Raw genomic sequence first — 18,574 nt, 5'->3', positions numbered from 1 at the left:
ACACTATATATTAGCTCAATAACTTGTCATTCTTTAATTAACACATTAAAGCTTAGTGTCGTTACAATACAAACTGTAAGACCACCTACTCGATCATAAGAGACCTGCAGCAGGTCCAACATGACTTTATGTGCACCCATGTTTTTCAGAAGCCTTTGCTGCTTCTTAAAAACCCCAGAATTGCACATCTTGTTTAAGCGCTCCAGGATCTAGATACGAAAAAATAGGTGTTATTTTATTTTAATACACAGCATTTCCCCTCACAGAGCAACTATCAGTGCATCTTACTTCAACCTCATTGAGTAATTCAACAAACCTCCTTGACATTTTGATAGCTTTCATTGCTCTTCTCAAGTTTTTCTTTGGAAGGGCCAGGTTCAGCGTTTTCAGCAGAGGCCTAGAAAAAAAAATGACTTTCAATATGCAAAAACAATATACTTTCCTTAGAGGAGTATTGAGATAAAGCTGACTATCTTTCTTATGTGTTTAAATCTGGCAAACCAGTAGTCATGCCAAGCTCACCTTATCATCTTTTTTATCCTTTTTCTCTTCCTTGTCTTTCTTTCCCTCCTTGTCTTTTTTCTCTTCCTTGTCCATCTTTCCCTCCTTGTCTTTTTTCTCTTCCTTGTCCATCTTTCCCTCCTTGTCTTTTTTCTCTTCCTTGTCTTTTTTATCATCCTTGGCTTTTTTCTCTTCTTTGTCCTTTTTCTCTTCCTTTTCTTTTTTATCATCCTTGTCTTTTTTATCTTTCTTCTTATCTTTCTTCTTGTCTGAGCCACTTTTCTTGACCACCCAGAGCTCAGACTTCTCCACTATGGTGCGCAAACGGTCCAAATCACTTTTAATGAGCTTGTAGTTGTCCACATCCTGCTCAGAAATCAGGAGCTGGACCTAAATAAAATACGGTAATAAAATCAGTATATCAGAATCTAGTCAAGTGATAGTGGACTGTCAGCCAAATGATGCCTTTGTGTTTGTCTGAAGGAGTGGTGTGTCATTGTGGCTTACCTGTTTAAAGGTGTGTAGGACTTCCTGTCTCTGGCTAAAGTGTTTGAAGAGGAGCTGCAGTGCCCCAGAGACCAGCGGAGGGTAATCATGCATGATGAGATGGATCAGCACACGCAGAAACATTCGTCCTCCTTCATCATCCACCTCTAATATGCTGTTCGCTTTCCTAATGAGTAGCAAGTCCAAACAAGCTAATCAGAGACAAATAATTCCCATAGCATAATGAACACTGATCAGCAATAATGTGGAAAAAAAATGAAGACTATTCGCCACATACCCAACTCCAAACATGGCCTCTGCCTGCTCCCCTATGTGCTGCAGGTTGATGGTTGCTGTTAGAAAAATAAAACCATGCAAAATCAACTACCAGTATATACATAATTATATAATTATACAAATAGTTGTTGCTTTTTGAGTATCATTTACCTGCATTCTCCACTGCTGATGTTGCATCTGCATCTGCCATGGGATACACCTCCACAAACTCCTTCTTAAAGACGGAGAGCAGGAAGGACAGTCTGTAGTCCAAGCGCACATTCAGGATAAACTGCATATCAACAGAATCAATTAGAGATTAGAGGTGCTGATTATTATTAATGGCTTTAAACAAATGTGAATGTAAAGACAGACCTGTAAAATTTCCAGGATCTTCAGTTTGGTGTCCATAACTGTGATGTCCTGGTTGTTAATGCTGTCCTTAGTACGTATTTGATTATCCATACCCATCATGCTACGGCCACCGGTAAGCATCATGGACTGCTTTCTGCTCAGCACCATGGTGGACATCATTTGACCCATTCCATGGATGGAGCGCCGGATATTCTTAGCTGAGATGAATTAAAGAACAGAGCATATCCTGTATGAATAACCTGATATAAGTGGTGTTACACAGAACTATATAAAGTTATTGGCAATCCTGTATTTACCTATACATATATCTCTTCTCTGTTATCTCAACAAATGAAAAATACTTTTATTTAAAATGTTTGTTACACGTCTTTCCAGCTAATACCCTGGTAAAGTCAGTTCTTGTCCAACCTACAAGAATGAGTGTTGAAACTGTCTACATTTGACATACTGACACAGTCACATCACTAGCTTAGTGGCAAGCATTCTCTACCGCATGCACAAGACTACAGCACTGTGACTTTACTGTCAATTAATCCACAGGAAAAGCTTACATATCCTCATTCATTCTTATTTCCTCTTCCACGCTTTATTTTCTGTCCAAAGTCTCAAAGTGCTTTAACAAGTTTAAGCTCATTTTAAAGTATTCATGTTAAAGCACATTAATCATTAATGAAATAAATATACACATATGTACATCATTACAAATCATCAAAAATGTAATAAAAGACCCAATAACTATAAATTCATCAGGATAAAGAAGCAAGCACTCACAGTATCAGCATCATCTGAAATGAGTTCTATCAAACGCAATTACTTAACCTTTTAATTTTGGACTTCTCTTTTATTAATAACAATTACAAATTAGAGAATATAATCCCTAGTATAAATAAAACAAAAGAAAGTTATTGTTATAGTTATTGTTTTAGTTAAGTTATAGTTATTTGTAGGCTTTTATGTTGTTAGTCTTCGCTTGGATATTTCTTTGTTAGTTTATGTTTGAATTTTGCAGGGCTGCATGTTTACATGTGTGTAGCGCTCTGAATTAACTCCTGGGCAAAAAAAATGGGCCAAGCCCAAAATGGCTATCTAATGGTTATCTAAAGCAGGTTTTGTGTCTAGAAGATGTGTTAAAAGACAGAAGAGGTTTTTGGCATAATATAGAAAGTTTGATTCAGAGTGGCTCAGCAGAGCTGTGTGGAGTGATGAATCATGATTTGTCTCGCATGGTGATGCTCTGGTGAGAAATATTCAATACTGAATGCATCTCTACCACAGTTAAGCATGGAAGAAGAGGTGTTATGGTGTGGGGAGCCTTTTCAGCTGCTGGCACTGGTGAGCTGCTTCACTGTGAAAAATCAATTAATGGTTTGGAAAACAGGAAGATATTGCAGAAAGGCTTGCTTCCCACAATTGAAAAGTTGTTTTCTAAAGAGGAACATTCAGATGTTCTTTTTCAATAAGACAATGCTCCTGTCCACATTGCAAAGATCACCAAGAAGTGGCTTGAGAACAAGTCCATCAGGCTCATGTTTTGGCCTGGTCAGAGTCCAGATTTGAACTCTGTAGAGAATATTTGGACTCACATTAAACAGAAACTAACCAGGAAACATTTTTCAACCACTCATCAACTGTCTGAAGCCATTAACACTGAATGGAACAACACTGACTCTTCTTTCTATAAAAAGCTGTCTGCAAGTTTACCCACAAGGCTTAAACATTTAAAGAAATCAAAGGGAAAAGCTATCCCATATTAAGTTACTTAATCTTTTTGTTTAATTCTTGCTAATTTCCTGACCAATGACTTGTTGTTAAGACCATTAAATTTTGCCATTTGGGCCAGGAGTGTATTACTAAGCCAGTGACATATTAGCTGCAGTAAAACGTCACTGGTGTCAGAGCAACATTAGCTGCTGGACAATTACTAGAACTATTTTAAAAATTGAATAGGGAATTACAATGTAAGCAAACATTAAGAATGACATGTCCTTAACATTGGACTTTCTGACCACTCCTGGTAGTTAAGAACATCAAGCCTAACCTTTCCAAACTTACTAGCATTTGAAACTCCAATTGTTTTTAGTACTTACTGGTGCCATCATCATTGAATGTAGGACTGACCACGGCAGTGTTGGGAATGCAGTCAATGATACCCAGAAGTGTGCGTGTCAGTCGTAACAGCTCGAAGAAGCTGTAGAAGCCAAAGTAGATCAGATGTCTGGCAAGATTCACCACCTGAGAAAGGACACAACATAACAACATGGAAAACCATGATAACATCACAGACATTTAGTGTAACTCTATACAAACGAAACATTATAGAAGCACTATGTTAAATGTATTACAGTAATAAAGAACTTCATCAGAGCTGTACCTCATACGTTAATTTATTTTTCTCTTCATCAGCAAAAGGCAAGACATCATTAAGAACGTTGTTGAGATACTCCTCCATAAAAGCCATGGTGTTGGCAAACTTGTTCTTCTTGTTATCTCTTGAGTAGTCCATATGAGAATCATAACTAGAAAAAAAATGTGACTTAGATTTAGGGCCAACAACTTATGTACAATAAACAAACTCTACAAAGCACCTACTTTCTCATTATTACACAGTTTCATGAGACTATATGTTTTGTAAGTCACTCTTGCTAAATGACTAAATGCAATTATAAAAAATGTATATGGAATGGGCAAAACTAGGTGGTGTCCACATTAAAGTGCAATACTCATATGTCGATAATGGAATCATAACAAATGATGTGGAAATGATGTGCGTGTGATCATACTCCTTGATGCTGATGGAGGTGGGGATCTCAGTCCAGAGCCGTGCGAACTTAACAGGAGTCACAAGCTCCTGAGGGTCGCGATCTACATGGGCGTGCAGCATGAGTCTACAGAAAGAGGCACGCAGGTCATATGGAAGACTCTCATCCATCATGCAGAGGAAAATCAGCTCGACATCCAGATACTTCGAGATCTCATCGATTGCCAGATACTGACGGTCTGAACACATCTGAGCATATAGCTTCAGCTGATACCTAGAGAAGAAAAAGATCAGGTCATACATTATTGTGAGCCATGAAATAAAATGGATAAAACTATTTTTTTTAAAGAAAACTGTAAGTCAATGCACTAAATATTCTAAATCACTAGATTACTTAGATTATTATTACAAAGCATGATCATAATATCAGCATTATTATAGCAGTTTTTCCGCCCTTTTTCCTACAGAAAGGAATACCTGTAGTACGTCAGCACACTCTCATCATGGGTATTTCCTTGTCTTGCCTCATGTGCAAGCTGTCGAATGCTTTTTGCATGAGAGTCATTGGATTTATCAGTCCAGATCAACCATACCTCATTCTCCTCTGTATAGTCCTCTATATATTCAGAGGTGTGATGGCTCACCTTAGCAGGACGTCGTCTGCACACATATACGCGTAAATGTACGTGTTATTCAAATCAGACAAGAATCTACTAACTGATATATTTATATTTGTATGATCTAGGGCCTGTTCATAATTTTTTTCAATTTTTCAAAGACTTACTCTGTTTTGATAAGAATATCCTGGTTTTTGGGATCTAGCACACATTTACAGATCAGCTCCTGTGTCACTGGGATGGCAACATAATTTGATACACACAGGTCTGACAAGTAATCCAGAAACCTAGAGCAAAACTGCATTGTTAGAAAGACCTTCACTGGATAAACAATGTATAAGCCATTACATTCAATACGCTCAATTTTTCTGGTTCACTGAAACTTATTATTACAGTTTAGTGCAAACTTTTACATACCCTTAGGACAAAATGAAAAAGACAAGGAAATTTTAATTTGAGTTTTTAAGATGCACCTTCATTATAAACAAAACTAGCTAGATACTGTTTGCTAAGATATTAATAGTAAAAAATAAAAAATTACACCACTTTAAAAGGTTGCATTTCACAGGACTGGGGTCAATATGTGCAATCTCACCTTTATTTGTACCTTTTAGATACACTCACCTTCCACATTCATGCAGTTATCCTATCAGCCAATCATGTGGCAGGAGCACAATGCATAAAATCATGCAGATATAGGTCAAGAGCTTCAGTTAAAGATCACATTAAAAATCAGAATGAAGAAAAAGTGTGATCTCTGTGGCTTTAACCGTGGCATGGTTGTTGGTAACAGATGGCCTGGTTTGAGTATTTCAGAAACTGTGGCTCTCCTGGGATTTTCACACACAACTGTCTCTAGAGTTGACAGAATTGAGTGGGAAAAAAAACATCCTGTGAGCGGAGGGTCTGCAGGCTGTAATACTTTGTTGATGAAAGAGATCAGAGGAGAATGACCAGACAGGTCTGAGCTGACTACAGGTCTATTGTAACTCAAGTAAGCACTCTTTACAACCGTGGTGAGCAGAAAAGCATATCAGAATGCACAACACATCACACCTTGAGGTAGAAGGGCTACAACAGCAGAAGACCACATCAGGTTCCGCTCCTGTCAGCCAAGAACAGGAATTTTTCCAGTCTTCAACTGCCCAGTTTGGGTGAGTCTGAGCCCATGATAGCCACAGATTCTTGTTCTTGGCTGACAGGAGTGGAAACTGATGTGATCTTCTGCTGTTGTAGCCCATCCACCTCAAGGTTCAATGTTTTGTGCATTCTGAGATGCTTTTCTACTCACCACAGCTGTCAAGAGTGATTATATGAGTTATTATATCTTTCCTGGCAGCTCAAACCAATCTGGCCACATTCCTCTGACCTCTCTTTTCAACAAGGCGTTTCCACCTACAGAACTGTCTCTCCCTCAATGTTTTGTTTTTCACACTATTCTGTGTAAACTCTAGAGACTGTTGTGTGTGAAAATCCCTGGAGATTAGCAGTTTCTGAAATACTCAAACCAGCCCATTTGGCAACAACAACAACTATGCCACGGTTAAAGTCACAGAGATCACATTTTTCCCCATTCTGATGTTTGAGGTGAACATTAACTGAAGCTCTTGATCTGTAGCTGAATGATTTTATGCAATGTCCTGTTGCTACATGATTGAATGATTGGATAACTGCATAAATGAGCAGGTGTACAGGTGTTGCTCTCTCAATGAAAATAGTTCCCAAAGAAACCACAACTTGTACTAAATATCGGCACTCTTGGAATACCGCTTCTCCTATCATACAGTTAAATAGTGGACTGGAATTTACTGTTGTATAATGGCCACTAAACAGATTTTTTTTTGCCTTAAGTGTAATGTGGCCAGTTACCTTAAATGAATTTGACACCCCGGCTTTAACCTCCTCACAATACACCCACATCTCATTTTGAATTTCTTGCAGATAAATTGTAAAATAGAACAACATTTCCTCTTTTTTTACCCAGAAACAATGGGAAATGCAAACTGTATACTATCATCAGGAAGATCATTAAAAAGAGAGTTAAGACTGTAACAGCACTAACCTGGGCTCCCTGTTCCTGCGCACCAGGTTGACGAAAGTCTCAACCTCGGTTTTAGTGATGTGTTTCTCCAATAGCTTGCGGTTGTTATGCAGCAGGGCTGTGATTGTGTCCTCAGCCAGAATGTCATAGCCGATCTGAGACTGCATCAACCCGAACTGCTTGGCTATGTCCTCCTAAGGACAGGGGAAAAAAAGAGGTTTTGACTTGATGTTATTCCATGTAACTTGGTGTCCCCTGCCATGGGTGGTGCTCTCCAAAATCTATGTTAAATAATAATTACTCTTCTAACCCCTTACAGTATATTTCCATTTTTTGGTTAAAAATAGTATATACTGCATAACTGTATGTATCATTTATTTTATCATCACTGCAAGGGCATTTACAAAACGTCAAACACATAGTATTGTTCTGTGTGTTTATACCTGGTTTTTGCGGTAATCCTCCTGGGAATGGCGGAGGATTCTGTAGCATAGCCGCAGCATGTACTGATATGGGGTGTTCTTCTGATCAGCCAGTTCCTCCAATTTCAGCAAAGGGGGTTCCCCTCCTCTTTCTTTAAATGGAGTCTTAATGATCCCAAATATCTAAAATGAAATGAATGAAATAGTTACAACATCTAACCTAATGATGAACAGCAGGCATATGACTATAACTATATATACATACTATATGTATATATGTATATATTAATCTGATTTGTAATTTGCCATAACTAGCAACAAGAAATTTCTGATTGTTGTCTCTGACTGAAGTTTCTTACTGAGCTAGACAGCTCATCAATTTATTGTCTTGCCCAGTCTCATGTTATGGTCACCAAGAAACCTAATTGGCTAGGCTAAATAGTGGCAGTTAATGTAATGTAATGATACATTGCTACCTAGTTAGTTAATTAAGTGCATTAATACTGACTAAGATAAACAAACATGTATATCATCATTATCCTATTCTATAGAGGTTTTTACATAGCATATTGTGGGGTTTCAGAGCAAGTAGTGCACACTATAGTTACAGCATCAAGGTGTGTCGTATTAAATAAGAAGTGCATTTAAAATACAAATCAAGTGATTTGTTTTTATCTCTTTTTCACACAAAATCTGCTTGTCCTAGGCATGTGGACCACTGATCTATATATAAACATACATTTAGTCCTCTCAATAATCGTTATTTAGAGTGATATGCTGCAGATTTCAAAGACATAACACCTGTTTGATAATATGCTGCTCCCGCATTAGTTTCTGCCTCTCACGGTTGGCTTTGATCATCACCACATCCAGCACAGTCTGCCCAGTGTTCGACTGGTCCACCACAAAAAACACAAGGTCCTCCAGCAGCTTAATGGCATATCTACACAATAAAACAACACCCATTTAGGAATGTAAAAAATAAATAGCTTGCTGGTGTTTATCAGTGCTTTATCAGTGTACAGTTGATAGAAAATACATCCCTTTTCAAAATTTTTACATTTTGCTTGTGTCAGGTTCTGCAAACTTGACAGAACTTAAAAATCCTCATTTCTTAAGTATACACTCCTGAGAGCCAATACTTTGTAGAGGCACCTTTGGAAGTAGCTACAGCTACCAGTCTTTTTGGGTAGCTCTCAACAAGATTGGCACACCTGGACTTGGAGATCTTTCCCCAATCCTCTTTGCAGAACTGTTTAAGCTGGGAGAGGTTATTTGGTTTTCACCGATGGAACCTTCAATTCATTCCATAGATTTTCAACTGGATTTGGTCAGGGCTTTTACTAGGCCACTCCAGAACATCCACCGTGTTCCAAACAAGCCACACCATGGTAGCTTTGGCCTTATGCTTGGGGTCACTGTTTTCTGAATATGATTTTCTGACCCATTTTCAAACCCCTGGTTTAAGGAATATTATAATAACAGGGGTGTATTCTTATCAAACCTAAGTTTACTCTATTTTATTTCCAGTTTATAGGTCAACTACATGTGAAAATAGTTAAAGTGGGTCTATTCATTTTCTATCCACTGTAACTCAAGCTACATCAAGAGCTCAAATAAGTGCATGTCTCCAACTATACTATAACAGTGAGATTGGTTTTGTTTTAGGTTTCAGCATTTTTATAGCTCTTATGTGTTTACTTGACCTCCTATCATTTGGACAGAGATATCCAGTGTTCAATTTCTCCACCACTGTGCTCAACATGGCACTGGCATCATTAGCAAAGTCCAGATCTCTGATCTCCATGGTGGGCACAGAGACAATTGCAAACGCCTCTTTGTCCTCTTTAGTGGCACAGGTTCCCAGCTATAAGGAGAGAAAAAAGTGCTATAAACACGTCACTGTCAAGTTTAGAAACATAGAAACTATATGTTAACAGCAAGGTATTTCCTACAAATTTATTTTCATAAGAACCCAAGAAATGTTGTGATGATATAACTTCAATTTACTTAACTGTAAGAATTATAATGTCTACATGGAAAGGGAAACGGTCAATGTTCTCACCATCAGGCGAATGGGCCTCTCTTCATCAATGTCAATAGGCGCATTGGTGCTCTGGATCCATGTGTTCGTGCACAGATGTCGGAAACGTACATAAGAGTTTCTGTTAGGAGGAGAACAAAGAGAACACATTTGCACACAGAGCCATTTAAAAATGAAGAGATTTTCATTTTAGTCTGTATAATCATAGACTATATGCATGATTGTTATTTGTCCAGACAGCGACAGAGCAGCACCTTGGCACATATGAGTCAGTCTTCTGCAATGTGGTGGGGTCCAGCTCAAATAGAGAGGCGATGTCATTTCCATGAGGCACTGCGACTAGTTTATATTTTATCCGTTCCCCCAAGCTCCTCTTGTTGCTTCGACTGGTGTCCTAAGGGTGCACAGAAAAATTCATAAAGACACAGACCCCTATTTTTATTATCATGGCACAAGTGCAAAAAAGTCCTAGTATGGTATCATTTAGTCTGGTTATTTTTATGACCATCAGTGCAGGCAGTAACTCGGCAAAGGGTGAAGCACACAGAAAAGGGGCTTTGTTAGACTTCATATATTATTAAGCGTATTCATGATTATGGATGGGGGTACTGCTGTGGTATCCAATCAAACCTCCTTCTCTCAAAGAAGGGACAAATGCCATGTTAATGGCCACGGTTTTAGAATGGGATGTTCAACAAGCACATATGCATTTGATGGTCAGGTGTGTATTTTCATAATGAGAAACAAATAGATTTCAATTTAAGATTTATCATTTAACATGTCCGAATTTTTATTGGTAGAAATAACCGACTTGCTGTCATAGTTTACACCTCACCAAAAACTTGATCAAAAAAATTGGAACATGTGACTGACAGGTGTTTCTTGCCCAGGTGTGCCCTGATAGATTGATAGAATAGCTCTGAATGTCTACTCTCTGATCGAGCCCTGGGTTTTGACTGTGAAGACTGAATTTGCTGTTAAAAAATGTTAAACCAACATGAAGACCATAGAGCTATCTGTGGGAGAAAAGTCATTTTGAAGCTGAGAAAAGCAAAACTAAAAAAAACTGTAAGTGACATCACCAACAACCTCCACAGGGCAGAGGTGAAGGTATCACAACCACCGTTCGAAGAAGACTTCACCGTTTGAGAGCAGAAGTATAGAGGCCATACCACAAGACACAAACCACTCATCAGCAATAAGAATCTGAAGATCTGATTTGAATTTGCAAAGAAATACAGAGATGAGCCACAAAAGTTCTGGAACCAAGATTAACCTCTATCAAAGTGATGGAAAGGCCAAAGGGTGGAGAAAGAAAGAATCTGCTCATGATCCAAACCAAGCTCATCAGTCAAGCACGGTGGAGGTAGTGTCATGGCTTGGGCTTGCATGGCTGCTTCTGGAATGGGCTCACTAATCTTTATTGATGATGTAATTCATGAGGGTAGCAACAGAATGAATTCAGAAGGCTACAGAAACATTCTGTCTGCCAATTTACAGAGAAATGCATCCAATCTAATTGGGAGGAACTTCATAATATAGTAAGACAATGACCCAAAACGCACTGCCAACACAACAAAGGACTTCATCAGGGGAAAAGAGTGGAACATTTTAGACTCGCCAAGTCATTCCAATGACTCAACTGACCATGCATTTCACCTCCTGAAGAGTTAAATATCAGGAAATGAAAGCTGAACAAACTTGCTGGCCATGCTGTAAGTAAAAAAAAATCTTGGCAGTGCATGTAAAAAAAGGCAAATACCACTCCACCAACTTATTTTGAATGTTACACCCCCTGTTGCAACCCTCTGTCCATGTCTGAACAGGTGCATTCATTTCTGACAATGAAAAACAGCAAGTGAGTGTAGACAGAAAAAATCTGGCTTACTCTCAGCCAAATTAGTAACAAGTAAATTATGGTTGCATATGAACCTAGAGCACACGGAAAAAGAGCAAAAGCTTGAAGCATAGCATTAAGCATGGTGAGTGCATTATAACCCCAGCCTACCGCTGGTTGTACTTCAGGGATATCCCCTTTGTAGCCTGGGTTTTCCTGTTAGAAAAAAGAAAAGAATTTAAGAAGCCATTGAAAAAAACACTGATCTTTAAAAAAGGACTTTATAATTTCATATTTTAAATGAGTTACTTCACCTCTGCTGCAAGATACTGGCCTGTGGCCAGATGTTTAAAACGGTAGAGACTGTTCCAGTGACCTGCTCCTCCTCGACACGGGTCATGATGTACCACCTACCAACAGTGCCCAGGAATTAACAGACATTAACAAAACTTCAAGTGAAAATAATCATAAAATAAACTTGGAATTAAACTGTGAAAGAAAATTAAAACACAACTCTACATCAGACTGTTTAATGCATATGTCAAACTAAGTAGATATTTGCAGGAATTGTGGTAAAACCATTGAATCTGTACTTATTTTGTTAGCAACTATTATGAGCAACTTTTACACTAATTTAGTGTATCTTTTTTGTATAATCTCCTCCTGTACCTCCACTTCCCATAATGCATTAGAACTGGTGGCTGAAGTAGCAGATTGACGCAGTGTTGTACGCAGGAAGACGTGCAGCTTGCCCTTGTAGTCATCACAAGTCAAAAACTTCTCTTGCTCAGCATGGAAAAGTCGGACTACATCACCCTACACCAGAAAAGAAGGAAACTTCTGATTCTGCATTACGCTTCACTGACAGACACACTTGCTGGTGTTAAACTAGCGTTAAACCCATGGGAGAATATGATATTTATGTGTACACAAAGGTTAAAACAAAAGCTCAGATCGTATATTTCTCTACAAACATGCAAATAAAGCATCTGATCAAAGAGTGAAAGACATCTGTATGGATGTGAGGGAAAGCTAGAGTGAACTTACTCCTTTAAGAACTTCATCTCTGTGGTCACTGAACATCATGAACAGGTTGATCTTCCAGCTAGTGTTGCCATTTACAGAGTTGATCTGTAGGGGGCAGACTCACACTTATGTAGGCATTTGGGTGACTCATTAACTTTTCTGTGTGATCCTTAAAGTTTTTCTCCTATTTTTACATTTGAATTCAAAATGTGAGCAGTTTTAGCTTCTTCAAAATTATTAGTTAACTCCTACAACTCCCAGGACCAATTGGCAAATGTAGACACACAGTCCTCTTTTTTGTACAATGGATATAAAAAGTCTACACACCCCTGTTAAAATGGTAGGTTTATATAAAAAAAAATTTAAACCAAGATAACTGGGCAGAATGTTTTCCACCTTCAATGTGAAATTACAATGTATAAAAAAAAAAGTGAAAAACGATCAGAAACATTTTAGTGAAAAATAGGAAAAATAAAAAAGTTACAATAATCTAGTTGCATAAGTGTGCACACCCCTAAACTAATTCTTTGCTGAAGAACCTTTTGAAGGGGATCTCCTGTGCACAGGCCGCTTCAGGTCACCCCACAGATGTTTAGCTTGATTCAGGTGTTTGGTCTGTCTAGGTCATTCAAAAACACTGATATTCTTTTGATTAAGGCATTCATTTGTTGAATATGGATGTATGCTTTGGGTCATTGTTGTGCAGAAAGGTGAAATTCCTTTTCATCTTCAGCTTACTAGCAGACACCTGAAGGTTTTGCACTAAAATCAACTGGTATTTGTAGCTATTCATGATTCCCTCCACCTTGATAAAAGAGCCAGTTCTGGCTGAAGAAAAGCAGTCCTAAAGCATGATGCTGCCACCACCATGCTGCACTGTGGGTATGGTGTTCTTTTGGTGATGTGCTTTTATTTTGGCCCAAACATACCTTTTGCAATTATGGAATTATTATACCTTTTGGAATTATATTTATTATTATTTGGACCATAACACATTTTGCCACATGGTTTGGAGTGATTTAGTTGAGTTTGGATGTTTTCTGTGAAAAAAGAGCTTCTGTCTAGACCTGTCTACTCCATAGCCCAGATATGCGAAGAATATGAGAGACTGTAATCAGTACTTGTCAGATATTCCTGCAGCTCCTTTAATGTTGCCATAGGTCTCATGGTCTCACACGCAGCCTCCCTGGTAAGTTTTTGTCTTGTCCTTTTATACATTTTGGAGACATATAATGTTCTTGATGATGTCACTGTGGTGCTCCATTTTCTCTATTTGTTGTTGATGGCCATCAACAGTGTTCCATGGTACAGCTAATAGTTTGGAAATTACTCCTCTCCTGATCGATACCTTTCAACAAGTGAGATACCATGGATGCTTTCTAAACTCAACAGTCAGATGAAACCAAGAAGATGTCAAGAAAATCCTACAGAAACAGCTGGTCTTTATTTGAGGTTAATCAAAATAATTTCATTGATCACAGCTGTATGATAATTACTTTTGTACATGAGACTGAATGTGATTGGTTCATTCCGAACACAGCCACATCCCCAATTATAAAAGGGTGTGCACACTTATGCAACTTGGTTATTGTAACTTTTTTTATTTTTCCTATTTTTCCCTAAAATGTTTCTTTGTATTTCACTTAATTTTTATATGGTGTAATTTCATATTCAGGGTGGAAAATTTTTCAACATGACTTACTGTGTCTTAGTTTCATTTTTTTACACCACAAAAACATGCCATTTAAACAGAGGGTGCAGATATTTTTTACATGTCCACTGTAAGTATCTATCTATCTATACACAAGACAGTGCACTTCCAGTGCTGGTCCCAAGCCCAGAGGAAAATTGGGGAGGGTTGTGTCAGGAAAGGCATCCGGGATAAACACTGGGCCAAATCAAATATGGCGACCTTAATGGGAGCAGCCGAATAAATAATATTTTATATATATATATATATATATATATATATATATATATATATATATATATATATACTCAATAATTTACATTATAGCAATTATGGAATACTATGCTTTAAAATGAACAGCACTTCCAAAGATTTTCATATAAAAACAAGCAGGCGCACCTCTTTGCATCCAGGATGGTCGGCGAGCTCATAGTCGCTGGCATGAAGAGGCTGTCCTGCATTAACTGAGTTCAGAATGACTTTGTCACCAACCACCACCTGAGGATTTCAAATTCATTTAAAAACAATGCAGGATTTCTTTATCACTAGCCACACAACTAGCCAAATACAAATTCATAAATCATAAATCAAGAACTACTACCTCCCAAAACATTTTTTTAAATAGTATTATTTGCATTTATTTGTTTGTGTGTGTGTGTGTGTGTGTGTGTGTGTGTGTGTGTGTGTGCGTGTGCGCTAAAGTAAATTACATTGTCTCCATTGGCCCTAAGCTTCCAGAAAGGCTGGATGAAGAGCCACGATCCTTCATTACCCGTAGCATCCAGAGTGACTCGCATGGCATTTTTCTCCAGCAGAGCTGGCAGGCGCTTGTTAACTGTCAGATACTTATTGCTCTTCATGTGCAATAGCTAATAGAACACACACAAAATGACAATAGTACAGAAGCAGTGTGGGACAGCATTGAGTAGAAACTTAAGATATTCATAAACTTATATCTAAATCACAAATCACTGATATCAGGGACATGTAATCTAAAAGGGCCGACTTTTTATCTGCGAATCTTTATGGTGTGGTGGGAGTCCATAATAAGAGAACTTACTGACCCCTTTGTGGGACCAACCTTCAGTGGTACAGTTTCTGCAGTTAGAGAATTTGATCCAACAGATAAACTGGTGACACGTTGATTTTTTTAAAAACTTCTGTCTATGGAATCTTCATTTTCTTGTTATTTTTTGCTAATAATGTTAATTAAAGGTCATTAACTGAAAGATGATGTGCATTATAAAAGTATTGACAGGAAATTCCTCATATAGAACCTTACTGTTATGAGTCTTACTATGATAAATGAATATCCATGCTTTCTTTCCTAAACAGTGTTATACTTTTCCCAAAATCAGTGTTAAATTCTATGCTTCTCCAAACTGTGGCTGGCACATGAAATGTATTTTCACGGTTAAGCTGAAGCTATTTTTACAATAGCCCTAGTGCCAAATTTTCTTTAAACTCTGTAGGAACTTTTTTTAAGATACTGTGCTATATCAGGGAAAGTCCTGTTTCCTATACTGTAAGCATAGCTGCTCATATCAGTAACTGTCTTGACTAACACTAAGGAAATGTCTCACCATTTTATTGCTCACTTTAAAGACTTTGGTTGTGTGTTTCACAATGTGACAGAAAACGTTATCGCATTCACTCTCCACTTTCCCATTCGCAAGTCCTGGCAAATTGCATGACGTGCTTCCCACTCAAGTCTTTTAAGCCCTGGGCATTTTAAACTGACACTCTTTTGTTTACGGATACAAAAAGCATAACACAACAGTTTTTGAGTTCTGAAAGTATGTCATGCCAACAAATGGTGCATTAACACTTTTATACAAGGGTGTGGTTTTCTCAAACAGTGTTTCTTTTCAGGTATTATAGCAACTTTCTTGCTGGAATCTAGTTACCTGGCACCACAAACACATAGTGAGGGGACATAGAACAGTGCTTCTGGCCATGAAAAAAAGCATCTTAATATTATATTAATATTACTGTGTACTGAAATAACAACCTTGTTGTTTCTTATCACAGATTTAAGAAATTACACAGTGGCCCCTACCTGAATAACGCTGCCATACTTAACTACATCGCCATGGACCTTTTTATTCTCTGATTCATTCTGCTTCTGTTCCAGATTGGATGCATGCTGAAAAAAAAATAAAAATACAAACAATATATATATATATATATATATATATATATATATATATATATATATATATATATATATATATATATATATATATATATATATATATAGATAGATAGATAGATAGATAGATAGATATAGATAACCATTGACAGGTGACGTGAATAACATTGATTATCTCATTACAGTGGCACCTATCAAGGGGTGTAATATATTAGGCAGCAAGTGAACAGTTCTCAAAGTTGATGTGTTGGAAGAAGGGAAAATGGACAAGCGTAAGGATCTGAGCAACTTTGACAAGAGCCAAATTGTGATGGCTAGATCACTAGGTCAGAGCATCTCCAAAACAGCAGGTCTTGTGGGGGTGTTCCCGGTATGCAGTTGTTAGTACCTACCAAAAGTGTTTCAAGGAAGGACAACTGGTGAACTGGCAACAGGGTCATGGGAACCCAAGGCTCACTGATGTGTGTGGGGAGCGAAGGCTAGCCCATCTGCTGATCCCACAGAAGAGCTATTGTAGCACAAATTGCTGAAAAGGTTAATGCTGCCTATGACAGAAAGGTGTCAGAACACACAGTGCATCACAGCTTGCTGCATATGAGGCTATGTAGCCACAGACCAGTCAGAGTGCCTATGCTGACCCCTGTCCAGCGCTGAAAGTGACTACGATGGGCACGTTAGCATCAGAACTGGACCATGGAGCAATGGAAAGTGGCCTGGTCTGATGAATCACATTTTGTTTTACATCATGTGGACAGCTGGGTGCGTGTGCATCGTTTACCTGGGGAGGAAGAGATGGCACCAGGATGCACTAAGGGAAGAAGGCAAGCCGGTAGAGGCAGTGTGATGCTCTGGGCAATGTTCTGCTGGGAAACCTTGGGTCCTGGCATTCATGTGGATGTTACTCTGACACGTACCACCTACCTAAACATTGTTGCAGACCAAGGACAGCCCTTCATGGCAACGGTATTCCCTAATGGCAGTGGCCTCTTTCAGCAGGATAATGCGCCCTGCCACACTGCAAAAATGGTTCAAAAATGGTTTGAGGAAAATGACAAAGGGTTTAAGGTGTTGACTTCAAGTTCCCCAAATTCCCCAGATCTCTGTCTGATCGAGCATCTGTGGAACATGCTGGTCAAACAAGTCCGATCCATGGAGGCCCCACCTTACAACTTACGGGACTTAAAGAATCTGCTGCTAACATGCTGCTAACAGATACCACAGCACAGCTTCAGAGGTCTTGTGAAGTCCATGCATCGGGGACCTACACAATATTAGGCAAGTGGTTTAAATGTTAAATGAACGGTGTGTGGGTGTGTGTGTGTGTGTGTGTATATATACATACATATATGTATATATATATGTATATATATACATATATATATTTGGATTTAAATAATAAAGATTAAACAGTGTTGGATATAACATTTATTCCCTGTTGTGTTCTGCATCTGTTCCATATTGGAACACTCTGGATATGGATATGACATTCAAATAAGGTCATGCAGATTTAATATAATAATACTGTACATCTTAGTCTCACCTGCAATTTTTGAAGAAGTACAAGGTCCGCAATCTTGTCTTTCTCATGTTTGGCCTGCTTTGCTTTCCAATATTGCTTCTGCGCAGAATAGCGGTTCATTGGATAAACCTTGAACAAGCAGTCTGTCAAAAAGAAATTGTTACAGAACTTTTCATTTTTCACTTGAATGTGTTAAATGGGCAACAATCATTACCTGAGATATGTGCAGTTTGGTTGTTTGTGATCTTTCATCAAAAATCCCCTATTCTGATAAGCATCTCAAACATTATTTTTTAGATATTGCATGGGCCAGTGCTGAGTTTGCGAGAGAACAATAACATTACGTGTAACTGGGGGCGACAGCCTTCATTGCCTTATTGCTTTAACTTCAATTTTAAATCAATAAAAATAAATATGTTGGACTTAAAAGGAAAAAATGCAAAATACACTGCTTCATTAAACAAGGAGCTATATGTACAGAAAGTAGGTTAGTGGCCTAGTTTATGTTTATTAATATAAATCCCAAAACAATCAAGCAACACAACTATTGCTAAATCTCAAAACAAAAACTATTTAAGGATTACAAAAGAGACATGAATGGAATACCTCTGCCAAACAATAACACATATGTGCATTTATTAGATATTTCCTGAGACTTATCAGTAATGGAGGATAATATGCCAGATCATCAATGTAACATATGACGGCAGTGACACTAATATTGAAAGATGACATTTGGCAATAACAAAACTAGGACCAATAAAACAGAACAAAATTTAACTCTTATTCTGGTCATGTGCCAAACTAGGAAAATACCAAGTAAAGTTTAT

The 18,574-nt window shown here is 38.0% G+C and overlaps 1 protein-coding gene across 1 annotated transcript in view; it reads right to left on the bottom strand.

Annotated features, from left to right (window-relative positions):
- The window catches only part of itpr3 (inositol 1,4,5-trisphosphate receptor, type 3), a 37,262-nt gene that overhangs the window by 15,894 nt on the left and 2,794 nt on the right, over positions 1-18,574 (bottom strand). The window contains exons 3-28 of the mRNA XM_053236053.1: positions 17,766-17,887; positions 16,133-16,219; positions 14,784-14,942; positions 14,473-14,571; positions 12,405-12,488; positions 12,027-12,173; positions 11,672-11,767; positions 11,529-11,573; positions 9,775-9,914; positions 9,542-9,641; positions 9,183-9,343; positions 8,278-8,419; positions 7,498-7,659; positions 7,076-7,248; positions 5,181-5,300; positions 4,874-5,056; positions 4,419-4,670; positions 4,010-4,154; positions 3,726-3,870; positions 1,639-1,835; positions 1,435-1,555; positions 1,286-1,340; positions 1,009-1,174; positions 523-891; positions 317-397; positions 90-209 (exon numbers count right to left, since the gene is read on the bottom strand). Coding sequence (XP_053092028.1) covers positions 90-209; positions 317-397; positions 523-891; positions 1,009-1,174; positions 1,286-1,340; positions 1,435-1,555; positions 1,639-1,835; positions 3,726-3,870; positions 4,010-4,154; positions 4,419-4,670; positions 4,874-5,056; positions 5,181-5,300; positions 7,076-7,248; positions 7,498-7,659; positions 8,278-8,419; positions 9,183-9,343; positions 9,542-9,641; positions 9,775-9,914; positions 11,529-11,573; positions 11,672-11,767; positions 12,027-12,173; positions 12,405-12,488; positions 14,473-14,571; positions 14,784-14,942; positions 16,133-16,219; positions 17,766-17,887 — 3,671 coding nt within the window. The remainder of the gene's footprint in view (positions 1-89; positions 210-316; positions 398-522; positions 892-1,008; positions 1,175-1,285; positions 1,341-1,434; positions 1,556-1,638; positions 1,836-3,725; positions 3,871-4,009; positions 4,155-4,418; positions 4,671-4,873; positions 5,057-5,180; positions 5,301-7,075; positions 7,249-7,497; positions 7,660-8,277; positions 8,420-9,182; positions 9,344-9,541; positions 9,642-9,774; positions 9,915-11,528; positions 11,574-11,671; positions 11,768-12,026; positions 12,174-12,404; positions 12,489-14,472; positions 14,572-14,783; positions 14,943-16,132; positions 16,220-17,765; positions 17,888-18,574) is intronic.

This window comes from Pangasianodon hypophthalmus, chromosome 8 (assembly GCF_027358585.1).
Source record: "Pangasianodon hypophthalmus isolate fPanHyp1 chromosome 8, fPanHyp1.pri, whole genome shotgun sequence".
Classification (NCBI taxonomy): Eukaryota; Metazoa; Chordata; class Actinopteri; order Siluriformes; family Pangasiidae; genus Pangasianodon; species Pangasianodon hypophthalmus.
This window is presented reverse-complemented; position numbering and strand designations above follow the sequence as displayed.